Source organism: Ranitomeya imitator, chromosome 8 (assembly GCF_032444005.1).
Source record: "Ranitomeya imitator isolate aRanImi1 chromosome 8, aRanImi1.pri, whole genome shotgun sequence".
In the NCBI taxonomy this organism is placed as follows: Eukaryota; Metazoa; Chordata; class Amphibia; order Anura; family Dendrobatidae; genus Ranitomeya; species Ranitomeya imitator.
The window spans coordinates 120,968,302-120,984,748 of record NC_091289.1 but is presented as its reverse complement, the minus strand read 5'-3'; the positions used below and the strand labels follow the sequence as shown (position 1 = coordinate 120,984,748).

At 45.4% G+C, this 16,447-nt stretch overlaps 1 protein-coding gene across 1 annotated transcript in view; it reads left to right on the top strand.

The window, feature by feature from the left end:
• Window positions 1-16,447, top strand: part of LOC138647933 (uncharacterized) — a 231,689-nt gene that overhangs the window by 40,157 nt on the left and 175,085 nt on the right. Inside the window, exons 5-6 of the mRNA XM_069737312.1 lie at window positions 1,321-1,572; window positions 14,863-15,123. Coding sequence (XP_069593413.1) covers window positions 1,321-1,572; window positions 14,863-15,123 — 513 coding nt within the window. The remainder of the gene's footprint in view (window positions 1-1,320; window positions 1,573-14,862; window positions 15,124-16,447) is intronic.

The following is a 16,447-nucleotide window of genomic DNA, read 5'->3' as shown; positions in this document are numbered from 1 at the left end:
CGCATCTTCCAGATGTGCCTTTTCTGGGGTGGCTGGGGGCAGATGTTTTTAGCTGGGGGGGAAATAACCATGGACCCTCTCCAGGCTATTAATATCTGCCCTCAGTCACTGGCTTTCCCACTCTGGCTGAGAAAATTGGGCGGGAGCTCACGCCAACTTTTTCCGCAATTTAGCCCTTTATTTTAATAGCTAGAGCCCCAAAATTTTACACCAAGACACTTCTTACATTACTAAAGAGGAATATGTAATAAAAGAAGGGGTATAACATGGTTTACTGTATGTAACCATGTCTCATATCATGTCGGGTTTGAGAAGGAGATAGGAAAAGCCGGCAATTGAATTACCGGCTTTTCTGCTATCTAGCGCTGTATGAAATATTAATATATATATATAAATATATATATGTATCTATATATATAATTGTCTAAGGGTTTTTCCGTCTGTCTGTCTGTCTGTCTGTCTTTCTGTCTGTCTGTCTGTCCTGGAAATCCCACGTCTCTGATTGGTCTTGGCCGCCAGGCCTCGACCAATCAGCGACGGGCACAGCGACGATGATGTCATAAAGGACGTAGACATCCCGCGTCTGATTGGTCGAGGCTGCCAGGCCTCGACCAATCAGCGACGGGCACAGAGACGATGATGTCATAAAGGACGTAGAAATCCTGCGTTTCTGATTCAGCTACGGGCACAGTATCGACGTAGATGTCATAATGGTTGCCATGGCGACGATGATGTCATAAAGGTTGCCTCAACCAATCAGCGACGGGCACAGTCTGCCGCGAATTCAGGAATCATCATTGACATGCATATTCTAGAATACCCGATGCGTTAGAATCGGGCCACAATCTAGTATATATATATATATATATATATATATATGTGTCTCACTGACATATATATATATATGTATATATATATATATATATACCTATTCTATGTGTAGACATTTATTTTACCTATTCTATTCTAACCTGTCAGTGTGATTTTACTGTATACCGCACTGAATTGCCGACTTTTCTATAGAACACCGCTGCGTATTTCTCGCAAGTCACACTGTTGGTCCGTGTGTAATCCATATTTTTCTTGCCCCCATTGACTTTCATTGGCGGATTTTTTGCGCAATACGCTGACAATCGCAGCATGCTGCGATTTTCTACGGCCGTAGAAGACCGTATAATACGGATCAGTAAAATACGGCAGATAGGAGCTGGGGCATAGAGAATCATTGTACCGTGTGCAATCCGTATTTTCTGCACTTCTCATACATCCGTAAAACTCGCTAGTGTGACGCCGGCCTTAATGTGTTTATTCTTCTTTCAGCCCCATGTTCTCCAGTGAATTTACAAGCTAATATTACTTCTGAGCTGGTTGTCCTGACCTGGGGAGAAGCACAAGGTGCTGTGAATTACACCTCAGAGGTAGCAGGCTTTAATGGAGAAATATTCATGTGTCATTCATCCAATTCCTCATGTGAGATGACGGACCTCGCTTGTGGCGGTCAGTACTCTATGTCAGTAACAGCTATTGGACCCTATTGCAGTAAAGTCAGTGGCAGCTACGTATTTCAGACAGGTAAGATATATAAAAATATTGTTATAATTTACCGGAGGTATAAATATTGCCAAGAATTTTGTAAATGTTCAAATGGAAACACCAATAAAAATTGCACTCCAGTATTTTTTTTTAACACATTTGTACATCCAGTGTTCCAGAACTCTCAAATCCCCCTTTAGAATAAAGTGATGATCGCACATGCCCGCCATTGCGCCATTTATTGTCTATAGGACTGCTTTAGAAAGTCAAGCACTATGCTTGGCTGTTTCCAGCTGTCCCGAAGACAATGATTGGAGTAGAGGAGAGTATGTTACAATCACCACTGTATTCCCAAAGGCCAATTCAGATCTATGTTCTCTGGATTGGTGGGGTCCTAGCAGTTGGACCCCACCAGTCTTCAAATTAACAGTTGTTCTGTGTCCTATGCAGATAGTGGCATGTAAAAGTTTGGGCACCCCTAGTCAAAATTACGGTTATTGTGAATGTGAACAATTAAGCATCTTGAAGATTAAATGATCTGTAAAAAGGTTAAAGCTAAAGATGACACATTTTCTATGTATTTTAGGCAAACAAATACCGGTATACATACAGGGTGGTCCAAAATTAGGTGGACAGTATGTGTAATAGGGTTATGAAGGGGGAAATTTATCAAACATGGTTTTTGGGGTTCAAAGTTCTCACAACACATCTAGATAAGTTTCTTGGGGGGTCTAGTTTCCAAAATGTAGTCACTTGTGGGGGGTTTCTACTGTTTAGGCACATCAGGGGCTTTGCAAATGCAGCATAACGCCCACAGACCATTCCATCAATGTCTGCATTTCAAAACGTCACTACCTCTCTTCCGAGCTCCGACGTGTGCCCAAACAGTAGTTTAACCCCACATATGGGGTATCAGCGTACACAGGACAAACTGGACAACAACTTTTGCCGTCCACTTTCTCCTTTTACCTTTGGGAAAATAAAAAAAAAATTGTTGCTGAAAGATCATTTTTGTGACTGAAAAGTTAAATGTTCATTTTTTTCTTCCATGTTGCTTCTGCTGCTGTGAAGCACCTGAAGGGTTAATAAACTTCTTGAATGTGGTTTTGAGCACCTTGAGGGGTGCAGTTTTTAGAACGGTGTCAGTTTTGGGTATTTTCAGCCATATAGAACCCTCAAACTGACTTCAAATGTGAGATGGTCCTTAAAAAAAATGGTTTTGTAAATTTTGTTGTAAAAATTAGAAAATCGATGGTCAACTTTTAACCTTTATAACTTCCTAACAAAAAAAAAATTTGTTTCCAAAATTATGCTGATGTAAAGTAGACATGTGGAAAATGTTAGAATAAAAATTCAAAATAAATAATAATAATCATAATAAATCAAAATAAATGTTATTTTCTGTCCACCTACTTTTGGACCACCCTGTATATTGTATTTTTTTACATTTAAAAAAAATGTTTGGTCGCCCTTGGAGATTTCTGTGCTCAGATAACTTTTCAGACATTAATTAGTCTGTTAGGGTTATGGCTTGTGCACTATCACTATTAGGAAAGGCCAGGTGATGCAAATTTCCCAGCTTTATAAAACCCAGCCTTCTCTAACCTTGTGCCAGTATCAGTGGAGGTCAAGATAAGGTTTGGAAGACCGAGCAAAATTTCTGTGAGAGCTGGTCATAGAATTTCTAGATATGCAAATCAGAACCTCCACTTGACTGCAAAAGACCTTCAGAAAGATTTTTCAGACTTTGGAGTTGTGGTGCAATGTTCTACTGTTCAGAGACACCTTCACAAATATGGCCTTGATGGCAGAGGCGTAGCTAGAGCTTTTGCCGCCCGGGGCTGATCCCGAGTTTGGCGCCCCCCCCCCCCAGCTCAATACACACAAAGGTTACCAAAAATGGTTTTCCTGTTTTGTAGAACTTAAACTGGGCCTAATGGTGTCACCCCCACATGCCACACCTGTGACTTAATACCACCACACCATGACCAGGCCACATAGTGACCGAATAATACTACATACAAGGGACAAATACCACCGCACCATTTCCAGACCACATATTACCACCACATAGTGACTGAATACTACAATACTGATCAGTAATAAAAAAAAAACCACAATACTATCACCATAAGTGCCAGTATTCACAGGAGATCTGTACTTAGTATGCAGTGTCTGTGTAGAGGTAATACAGAGATCACTGGTGACATTATACACAGGACCTCTATATAGTATACAGTGTATAGTGTCAGTGTATAGGTAACACTGACTCACCAGTGACGTCTCTAGGTGAAGTCCTTCATCTTTCATCCAGCACAGACCGCCATCATTCCTTCCAGCCAGGACTCGTTTCTGCAGGAAATAACACAGTTATCTCGAGCTCCGCTTGCAGAACACATTACTTAATTTTTCACAACTTCTACATTACACCACATGAAGAAAAAAAGGTGATATAGTGTCACTCTGCACAGTAACAGGACCGCCCCCCCATTTAAAACAGTATACTCAAAAAATAAAATAAATACATCACTGCAGTAACAATATCCCTTAATTATCCCCTATGGTAATAATATTCCCCACCCTGGCCCCGTTTATCTCATTCCTGGCTCCAGCCATATGTTGTCGTATCCTGCCCTCATGAGTATCCATTCTACCCCATATGATCTCCCCATCCTGCCCCACCAGCCTCCATCGTATCCGTCCTGCCCCATGATCCAATCCTGCCCCGTGTCTCCAATCATGCCCCGTATCTACATTCTGCCCATGCCTCAAGTCCTGCCCCCAGTGTGTCCAGCATATTACCCCCATGTTGTCCAGCAATCTGCCCCAGTGTGTCCAGCATATTACCCCCATGTTGTCCAGCAATCTGCCCCAGTGTGTCCAGCATATTACCCCCAGTGTGTCCAGCAATCTGCCCCAGTATGTCCAGCATATTACCCCCAGTGTGTCCAGCAATCTGCCCTCAGTGTGTCCAGCAATCTGCCCCAGTGTCCAGCCTTTCCCCAGTGTGTCCAGCAGTCTGCCCCAGTGTGTCCAGCATATTACCCCCAGTGTCCAGCATTGCCCCAGTGTGTCCAGTATATTACCCCCAGTGTGTCCAGCAATCTGCCCCAGTGTCCAGCATTGCCCCAGTGTGTCCAGAAGTCTGCCCCAGGGTCTCCAGCATTGCCTCAATGTGTCCAGCAATCTGCCCCAGGGTCTCCAGTATTGCCCCAGTGTGTCCAGCAATCTGCCCCAGGGTCTCCAGTATTGCCCCAGTGTGTCCAGCAATCTGCCCCATGGTCTCCTGTATTGCCCCAGTGTGTCCAGCATTCTGCCCCATGGTCTCCAGTATTGCCCCGGTGTGTCCAGCAATCTGCCCCATGGTCTCCAGTATTGCCCCAGTATGTCCAGAAATCTGCCCCAGGGTCTCTAGTATTGCCCCAGTGTGTCCAGCAATCTGCCCCAGGGTCTCCAGTATTGCCCCAGTGTGTCCAGCAATCTGCCCCATGGTCTCCTGTATTGCCCCAGTGTGTCCAGCATTCTGCCCCATGGTCTCCAGTATTGCCCCGGTGTGTCCAGCAATCTGCCCCATGGTCTCCAGTATTGCCCCAGTATGTCCAGAAGTCTGCCCCAGGGTCTCCAGCATTGCCTCAATGTGTCCTGAAATCTGCCCCATGGTCTCCAGTATTCAGTGTGTCCAGCATTCTGCCCCATAGTCTCCTGTACTGCCCCAGTGTGTCCAGCATTCTGCCCCATGGTCTCCAGTATTGCCCCAGTGTGTCCAGCAATCTGCCCCATGGTCTCCTGTATTGCCCCAGTGTGTCCAGCATTCTGCCCCATGGTCTCCAGTATTGCCCCGATGTGTCCAGCAATCTGCCCCATGGTCTCCAGTATTGCCCCAGTATGTCCAGCATTCTGCCCCATGGTCTCCAGTATTGCCCCAGTGTGTCCAGCATTCTGCCCCATGGTCTCCAGTATTGCCCCAGTGTGTCCAGCAATCTGCCCCATGGTCTCCAGTATTGCCCCGATGTGTCCAGCAATCTGCCCCATGGTCTCCAGTATTGCCCCAGTATGTCCAGCATTCTGCCCCATGGTCTCCAGTATTGCCCCAGTGTGTCCAGCATTCTGCCCCATGGTCTCCAGTATTGCCCCAGTGTGTCCAGCATTCTGCCCCATGGTCTCCAGTATTGCCCCAGTGTGTCCAGCAATCTGCCCCATGGTCTCCTGTATTGCCCCAGTGTGTCCAGCAATCTGCCCCATGGTCTCCTGTATTGCCCCAGTGTGTCCAGCAATCTGCCCCATAATCTCCTGTATTGCCCCAGTGTGTCCAGCAATCTGCCCCATGGTCTCCAGTATTGCCCCAGTGTGTCCAGCAATCTGCCCCATAGTCTCCTGTATTGCCCCAGTGTGTCCAGCAATCTGCCCCATGGTCTCCTGTATTGCCCCAGTGTGTCCAGCATTCTGCCCCATGGTCTCCAGTACTGCCCCAGTGTGTCCAGCAATCTGCCCCATGGTCTCCAGTATTGCCCCAGTGTGTCCAGCATTCTGCCCCATGGTCTCCAGTACTGCCCCAGTGTGTCCAGCAATCTGCCCCATGGTCTCCAGTATTGCCCCAGTGTGTCCAGCATTGCCCCAGCCCGTCAGACATAAAGAAAAAAAAAAAAAAAGTAAAATCCTCACCTCTCCCGTTCCCAGCGCAGGTCCGGTGCAGTCAGCGTCTCTCCGGCTCTGCGACGCTCAGGACAGAGAGGCAGAGCGGCGCGCACAGTAGTGACGTCATCGCGCCCTCTGCTCTGAGACGTCGCAGAGTCAGAGGACGCTGCAGCTGCCGGCGCCGCAGGAACCAGGAGAGGTGAGTATAGAGCGGGGGGCGGGACCCGGGGGTGGGGGGAGCTGGCCCTGGTCGTGGCGGCGGACGGCGCCGCCCGAAGATTTAAAGGGGCGTCTTTTTTTTTTTTTTTTATCTTCTTCTCCTGCAGCGCCGGCCGCCCCCAGCATTGTGCCGCCCGGGGCGGACCGCCCCCCCCGCACCCCCCTTCCTACGCCACTGCTTGATGGAAGAATCATCAGAAGAAAACATCTCCTACATCCTCACCATAAAATTCAATGTCAGAACTATGCAAACGAACATCTAAACAAGCCTGATGCATTTTGGAAACAAATCCTGTGGACCGATGCGGTTAAAATTCAACTCTTTGGCTACAATGATCAAAAGGTATGTGTTCAGAAAAAAGGGCACAGAGTTTTAGGAAAAAAACATCCCACCAACCATTATAAGGGTATATCTGGGATTTTATAAAAAACAAAAAATGTACCTAAGCACTAACAGGCAGGTAATTGCAACTTATCTGCCAGTTGTGCATGGTGCCGTTCTTCACAGACCGCTCTTGCCGGGTATGCAGAAATTGCCGCTGCTTTCACACTCATGGTAGCATCAGACGGACTCTACAACCCACACAAGTGGCTCAGGTAGTGCAGCTCATCCAGGATGGCACATCAATGTGAGCTGTGGCAAGAAGGTGTGCTGTGTCTGTCAGCGTAGTGTCCAGAGGCTGGAGGTGCCACCAGGAGACAGGTTAGTACACCAGGAGACGTGGAGGGGGCCATAGGAGGGCAACAACCCAGCAGCAGGACCGCTACCTCAGCCTTTGTGCAAGAAGGAGCACTGCCAGAGCCCTGCAAAATGGTCTCCAACACGCCACAAATGTGCTTGTGTCTGCACAAACAGAAACCGACTCCATGAGGATGGTCTGAGTGCCCGACGTCCACAGATGGGGATTGTGCTCACAGCCCAACACCGTACAGGACGCTTGGCAATTGCCACATAACACCAGGATTGGCAAACTGGCGCCACTGGCGCCCTGTGCTCATCACAGATGAAAGCAGGTTCACACTGACCACATGTGACACACGTGACAGAGTCTGAAGAAGCCATGGAGAGTGATCTTCTGCCTGCAACATCCTTCAGCATGACCGCTTTGGCAGTGGGTCAGTAATGGTGTGGGGTTGCATTTCTTTGGAGGGCCGCACAACCCTCCATGTGCTTGCCAGAGGTAGCCTGACTGCCATTAGGTACCGAGATGAGATCCTCAGACCCCTTGTGAGATCATATGCTGGTGCGGTTGGCCCTGGGTTCCTCCTAATGCAGGACAAAGCCAGACCTCATGTGGCTGGAGTATTTCAGCAGTTCCTGCAGGATGAAGGCATTGAAGCTATGGACTGACCCGCCCGTCCCTCAGACCTGAGTCCGACTGAACACATCTGGGACATCATGTCTTGCACCATCCTCCAACATCGCGTTGCATCACAGACTGTCCAGGAGTTGGTGGATGCTTAAGTCCAGGTCTGGGAGGAGATCCCTCAGGAAACCATCTGCCACCTCATCAGGAGCATACCCAGGCGTTGTAGGGAGGTCATTCAGACACATGGAGGCAACACACACACAACTGAACATCATTTCCTTGTCTTGAGGCATTTCCACTGAAGTTGGATCAGCCTGTAATTAGTTTTTCCACTTTGATTTTGAGCATCACTCCAAATCCAGACCTCCATGAGATATTCATTTTGATTTTCATTTATCATTTTTATGCTTCATTGTTCTCAACACATTCCACTATGTAATGAATAAAGATTTGCAACCAAAATATTTCATTTAGTGATATCTAGGATGTGGTATTTTAGTGTTCCCTTTATTTTTTTGAGCAGTGTATAATATATATATATATATATATATATATATATATATATATATACACACACACATGTATATACATACACACACATATACAGTGTATATATATATATATATATATAATGTATATATATATATTACAGGATATGCATGGAGGCATAACTGGGTTTGTTAAACAGTGTCTGGCATGATTGTAAATGGTCGGTATGTGTCGCAGAGGGAGTCTGCGCTGTAAGCCTGTAGTATTGTTTTTCTGGGACCTGTAGTCCCACAAGTATTTGTATAGTTAACAGGGAGGCTTGCAGGGTTGTTTGGACCACAGAAGGGGTGGTGTCCCTAAAAGTGGGCGGTAACCCAAACAGGGATGATTGCCCAGAAGGAGGTGGAGTCCCAAAAGGGGGTGATGACCCTAAAGGGGTGGAGTCCCTAAAAGTGAGCGGTGACTCGAACGGGGATGGTTGCCCAAAAAGGGGTGGAGTCCCTGAAGAGGGCAGTAACCCAAACAGAGATGATTGCCCAGAAGGGGTGGAGTCCCAAAAGGGGCAGTGACCCTAAAGGGGTGGAGTCCCAAAATGGGGCGGTGACACAAAAGGAGTGGAGTCCCAAAAAGGGGGCAGTATCCAAAAAGGGAGTGGTTACCCAGAAAGGAGTGGAGTCCCGGGGGAATGTTGGGTACCTGGTCTTGAGACCCCTGGTGTGTGACAAATGTTCAACCCCACAGGTTTGAACAGAGGGGGGATATGTGATGCAGTGACCCCTGTTACAGCTAGGGGGCAATGCATGTGCTCCTCAGGTTATGCATGAAAGCGTAACTGGGTTTGTGAAACAGTGTGCGGCATAATTGTAAATGGCCGGTATGTGTCGCAGAGGGAGTCTGTGCTGTATGCCTGTAGTATTGTTGTTCTGGGACCTGTAGTCCCACAAATATTTGTATAGTTAAAAGGGAGGCTTGCAGGGTTGGTTGGAGAGCTGGGCGGGTCTGACTAACCACACACACCTCCCGCCTATGGGAGTGGTTACAAGTGTATAATGTCACCATGGTGTGGTCCCAGGGGAGAATGGATGGACCTGATAGGCCTTCCAGGACCTTACACTCGGACCAATGTGTTGGACGGTCCCAGGTGGGAATGGATGTCCTGAAGAGCACATGGTGAGGCCTTGGATCTGGTGGCCTGTGTGTTGGATGGTTCCAAGTGGGGACGGACATGCTGAAAAGCCCACAGAAAGGCCATATGTGCAGAGTCTGTGATGGCACTGTGTTGGGGAAGCTATTTTCCGTCTGAAAATCTGGACTATGAGTGCACTGATCTATAAACCAATCAAAAAACTACTTGAATATAAATAATCAAAAAAATATATATAAAAGTTCAAAAATATTTTATTGACACCAATAGAACAATACACAAATAATAATTAAAAACAAGAGGAGTAGCTTTGGACATCCAGAATAATAATATATATCTACTGTTTTATTGATGGATATATCCTATTCTAATAATAAAGTACTGTTAGTAGCAAGACAATAATAACTGCTTCTCAGAACTGCTATACAAGTATATATCTTAGGGCTGCTGTATTGGTATATTTCCACCATGGGACATAAGTGTAGGAGAAGGTACAACAGTATCAATAACCAAGTGGAGATCCTAAAGATGACCTTTCATATCCCACACCTACCCTTTACATAAAGCAGTTTTGAAGCCAAAAAAAGTGCATAGTGCATAGTGCAAAAAGTATACATACTAACCAGTAGTCATGATAGATGGACCGAAGCTACCTCCTCACACTCCAACGCGCGTTTCACACGTCTTGCTTCTTCAGGGAGTGAACTCCCTGAAACGCGCGTTGGAGTGTGAGGAGGTAGCTTCGGTCCATCTATCATGACTACTGGTTAGTATGTATACTTTTTGCACTATGCACTTTTTTTGGCTTCAAAACTGCTTTATGTAAAGGGTAGGTGTGGGATATGAAAGGTCATCTTTAGGATCTCCACTTGGTTATTGATACTGTTGTACCTTCTCCTACACTTATGTCCCATGGTGGAAATATACCAATACAGCAGCCCTAAGATATATACTTGTATAGCAGTTCTGAGAAGCAGTTATTATTGTCTTGCTACTAACAGTACTTTATTATTAGAATAGGATATATCCATCAATAAAACAGTAGATATATATTATTATTCTGGATGTCCAAAGCTACTCCTCTTGTTTTTAATTATTATTTGTGTATTGTTCTATTGGTGTCAATAAAATATTTTTGAACTTTTATATATATTTTTTTGATTATTTATATTCAAGTAGTTTTTTGATTGGTTTATAGATTTGTGCATCTGCTTGAAGCATAATTGTTTCTATTTGGGGATTCTTTCCTTGTCAGATTAAAATATGAGTGCACTGATCCCTGGGACGGTGATCCCAGTTCAGCAGCTTCCCGAGGAGAGAGCACTGACAGGATAAAGCGTGTGGAGCAGGAGCTCCTGGAAGGTAATCCAGAGTATGGGGAACTGTGCGGTCTCCCAAGGAAACTGGACGGAGTAAGGTCCAACATGTTTAGAGACTGCAACCTAATGTCGTATGTTGGTGTCTGTTGTGTTCCATGGACATTAATGAACTGTCCAGCGTGTGGTCGCCTACGATAACTGGACAAAGAGGTCCGGCGTGTTTAGTCACTGCGTTTCAAAGCCGTATACTTAATGTGAAGTGCTATGGACTATGTGGAAGGTCTGTGAGGTGTAACATGGCCTACAGTGGTTTATGTTGAGTATATAATAAACCACATGGACTGTTTAAGGAAGAAAACGTGACTGTGTGCCTTCATCCTGTTGTCAAGCGAGTATTCCCCAACCCGCTAGTGATCGCGGCATCACAATGCACACACACACATATATATATATATATATATATATATATATACACCTAGAATATAAGACGTAATTATAATTATATTATTAGAATATAAGACATAATTTCAGCTGTTTCACACTTTTTTGTTAAGTATATATTTCCACATGTGTTAATTCATAGTTTTGATGCCTTCAGTGTGAATGTACAATTTTCATAGTCATGAAAATACAGAAAAATCTTTAAATGAGTAGTTGTGTCCAAACTTTTGGTCTGTACTGTGTATGTATGTATATATATATATATATATATATGTGTGTGTATATATATATATATGTATATATATATATTTATCACAAAATTAGAATATCATCAAAATGTTTATTTCAATCCTTCAATCTAAAAAGTGAAACTCATATATTATATGGCGTCATTACTGAGAGTTCTATTTCAAGTGTTTATTTCTGTTAATGTTGATGATTATGGTTTACAGCCAATGAAAAACCAGAAGTCATTATCTCAGTAAATTAAAATAATTTACAAAAAACACCTGCAAAGGCTTCCTAAGCATTTAAAAAGGTCCCTTAGTCTGTTTCAGTAGGCTCCGAGTACAGCCATTATACAGCACATTATGGGGGTTCCTTCTTTCAGGTTCCCTTATATTATTGTTCAGGTTCCCCCTGCTTTCAATGTCTTGTAAAAGTAAGATGTTGCAGTTATTTCAGCTTTCTATCTGCTCATGAGGCTGATATAAATGGGTAGTAAGTCAAGAACAATGATTCAAGACAATGTAGGACATGATTGCATTTTGGCCATGATCTTTTTTTTATAATAAATGTAATGTCTGGAATTGTGTAAAATAGTAAAGCTCCAGCGCCATCATTCTGGTAGTCTGTGTTGTGGAGACATTATACCACTTCCATTGATAGGGCAAAGATGAAACAAACTCCTACTTTATGACCAGGGCACTGCTGCTTTGGTCAGTGCCCTGCAGTGAATGGTAGTATGACACCCCAGGAATCCGGTTGTCACAGTGGTATTGCCTGCCTCCCAGGGAGCGTGATGCCATGCCTGGAAGCGAGAAGGATCCCCTTAGCAGGTAACACTAGCATACAACACTTTCCTGACTCCAAGCCAGAAGGGGGAGCTCTAGACCCACTTTCAGGGTAGCTTCCCTATAAGTTCTGGCTTGGAGGAGGAGTTAGGGTCAGTCTGTGTGAGACAGTGAAGGGAGAGGAAGCAAGAGGAGAGAGAAACTGGGAGCGCAGCTGCGATTGAGCTCACTCCCAGGATAGAGCGCAAGAAACTGGACACCGGGGTCCGAGGTTGTGTGGGAACTGTATGCCCCACATCAGAAACCGGAGGGCAGGAGATTGAAGGTCGTCTAGCTACAACAGACACCCGAAGGCACAGCATCAGATTAGAGCCTGGAGTCACCACGAGAGAGGGACATCTGTAAAAAGGCTCGAGCTGCCTGCCATGCGGGTAGAGTTCCACCTGAGGTACAGATTGAGAGAGGGACTTGAATGGAGCATAAAGCATCAAGAACCCAGAATTCAGCGCAGAAAGGAAGGCTTCCAACCCCACCTGGCTAGGGGGATTCCGAACCGCTTCCAGGCTGCCCGAATTTCCAAGATCACCTGTAATCTGTGCCCTGGACTGCAATTTGACCAGTAAAAGGTAAAGAGACTGCAAATCCTGTGCCCTCCAATTAATTCCTGCACTTCACCCTCTTTCATCCTTTACCAACTGCATCGGAAGCCCTGGGGAGTCGGGACTAAGCTCTTCCTGTGGGGAGCTATATCAACTCTACTGCAATACCATCATCCCCAGTGGACCCCTTTAAGCAGTGTCGGCCATCCCTGGCCGAGTACCACAGGTGGCGTCACGAACAATTATCCCATAAACTCTATTACCTTTTCCTTTTTCATATTTTATTGGACATCCAGGGACACGGACAAGGTCATTGGTGCCGTGATACATCCCCTTTAAGAACTGGCCCAGTACCGAGTACCCCACGGTCTTAGTGGGTGCTCCAGTAGGATCCAAGGCAAATCATTAAAATTAAGTAAAACAAATTATTACTATCAGCAATCCTACCTTTGACTGCGATTTGCTGAGCAGCAGTGTCCTGGTTTTATAGTGGTTTTTATTCTTGGAGTATTTTTCTACTTTTTGCTGCTATCATCAGTTGGCCCTAAGTGTGGTTCAGAAGGCTGGATTCTCTTTCCAATGGCAGCAGCAGCAAACTCTCACTACAAGTGAACGACAGATTTGTCCATCGGGTGAGAGCTTTACCCTTTAGAGCTCCCGATTTTTACACCCGACGAGAGCGCCCCTTTGTTTGTATTTAGTTTTATTACAATTAGTGATGAATGAACGTTCTCCTATAACGCGTTTTCTGAGCGTGCTCGTGTGCTAACCAAGTACTTTTAGCGTTCTCGAATAATATGTTTGAGTCCCCTGCCCGACAGCAGGGATTGCCTGTTTGTGTGCCGCGAGACATGCAGCCGCGGGGACTCAAATGTATTATTCGAGTACGCTAAAGGTACTTGGTTAGCACCCGAGCATGTAGGATAACACCTTATCCCAGCACGTTCACTCATCACTACTCATTATCCATCAACCACATGTTAAAGGGACACTGTCACCCGAATTTGGAAGGAACAATCTTCAGCCATGGAGGCGGGGTTTTCGGGTGTTCGATTCACCCTTTCATTACCCGCTGGCTGCATGCTGGGTGCAATATTGGATTGAAGTTCATTCTCTGTCCTCCGTAGTACATGCCTGCACAAGGCAATCTTACCTTGTGCAGGCATGTACTATGGAGGACAGAGAATGAACTTCAATCCAATATTGCAGCCAGCATGCAGCCAGCGGGTGAGGAAAGGGTGAATCAAAACCCCCAAAACCCCGCCTCCCTGGCTGAAGATTGTTCCCTCCAAATTCAGGTGACAGTGTCCCTTTAACTATAGCCAAATACTGACCTCAGTGATCACATGCACCATATACATGTCACCACAGGGGGCAGTAAGTGCCTGTAGCAGTCATATGAATGAAAGATGTGACATCCCTGTCGAGGTCCAATAGAGTGGATGACGTAAGGCGTTGGGTGCTTGAGCATAGCAGTAATTCTTATTTTATTACTTTAATAACATACAGTATTTCCAGCCTTCACTTCATTTTTTATGACATCTCCTTTATTTCCCAGATTAAACAGTTAAATGTACAAACTGAAGTCTAGTAAGAGATCTTTGATTGAATCATTAGAGGTCTGCTTGTATGTGATTTGTTCCACATTTTAATGACATTTCTAAATATTAGTATCTTTTAAGCAAGGTTCAGACGGCCATATTTCATGGTCCACATGTGGACAGCAATGTACGGACTGATCGGGGGTCTCCTACCTGATTTACAGACTCTTGTACAGTATGCCTATGAGGCTGTAGGTTCTGGTGCAATCAGTCCATTAATTCCGGACAGTCAGATACAACCGATTGATGTCAATTTCATGAACTTTATTACATTTCATGACATTGTGCTGTATACTCCACGTTAGCATTGACGTAGTGCCTTGATTGGGCACATGGGTGTCATACAGGAGGCAGAGGTCCATTGCACTTATAATGTTTGCCAAAGCCCAAGACGGTGAAAAGCTGAACTATTAGGACAAGTCTGGAATACGACACTTAACCACGTCCATGTTATTAATCTAGTTAATATATTTATGGATATGTCGGACGTCCAGTGTTTTTATGGAATGCCCTTGCGAAGTATCATTACATGACTAATGTACTCTGATTTTTCTTTAAGCGCCTTGCTCTCCCCAGAATGTAGTAACCGGGCTGGATTGTACAAGTAATGTAGTCACCGTTTCATGGAACATTAGTTCGGGAGCCGACAGTTACCAATCTGAAGCTATTGGGACAAATGGAGAAAAATCTGTATGCAGCACCACAAATACATCCTGTGACTTTGCTGACTTGAGATGTGGAGCATTATACCTGGTTACCGTTACGGCAAGCAATGAGGCCAGCAGTAGTAAGCCCAGTGAACCTATTGAATTTGAAACCGGTAAGTTCTCAATAGTTTAGTATTAACTAATTAATCGTTACTTTGTAAGCAGGGAAACCACAAGTAATTTTTAACTGTTGCCAGATAATGTAGAGGCAGAGACCCTGATTCCAGTGATGTGTCACTTACTGGGCTGCTTACTGCTGTTTTGATGAGGAACACATGTCAGATTTAAAAATGGGGTTCTGTCAGGAAGGTGAAAGCAGGCTTTGGCGATAAGGGGTTAAAAAGTATCTGTCGTCTTACAGTTTTTCTTTGTTAGTAGGGTGGGTCCTTATTATCAGCATTGATTGATGGGTGTAGGGACACAGAAAATGAAGCTATCCCGGCATTTGGATATAAAACTTCACCAATTTATTAGTATGGCATAAAAGGTAACAGATACATTAAAAATATTTTGTATCCAGGTATAAACTGATGTGTTGGACAGAACTGTCCTTACCATAACTAAGCACAGTTCCAGGGATGGACATACCGCTGGTGCAGCTGCATTGGGGCCCGAGCAGGAAGGAGCCCAAGAAGAACTAATGGAGGCGCATAATTCATCACCAAGGCGGCGTCAGCATCAGCGCTAACAGGAGAGGCCGGCCCACTCTGCTGCACACTACAGATGATTATGCCGAGGGGCCCTGCCTCTCCAGGATGCGGGGAGGACGGAGCGTCACATGGAGCGTCACACTGTGATTCCCTCTGCTTCTGACACCTGTCTGTGCCGTGCTGCTGACCTGAGGGTATGAGAAGAGGGGATAGGTGCTGGGAAGAAGGTCACTGAAGCAGAACATTAACCATGTGATCAGTATAAAGGGGTCTCCTCACTGCCCCCCCATACAGCTTTATTAAAGGGAACCTGTCACCTCCAAAAGCGAAGATGAGCTAAGCCCACCGGCATCAGGGGCTTATCTACAGCATTCTACGCCGGGAAAGGTCAGAGAGGTCCGGCGCCTGCGCACTGCAGTACTTTGCTCTGCCCTCAACAGGGCAGAGAAAGTACACCTGCGCCGGAACAGCAGCGTGAAGACCAGAAGAGGATGTCATCGTAAGAAGATGGGAGGCCCCAGACCGGACCGCGACGCCCATCAGATCAGACCCATCCCCCAGGTAAGAATAATCTAACCTCTTTTTCTCATCTTTCAGGATACATCGGGGGCTTATCAACAGCATTACAGAATGCTGTAAATAAGCCCCTGATGCCGGTGGGCGTAGCTCATGTTCGATTTTGGGGGTGACAGGTTCCCTTTAAGTTATAGTGACAGTGACATTTGTGCCTCATTGCCTGTCAGCCAATCACAGACTTTATAAGCCCATCTGTGATTGGCTGACAGGG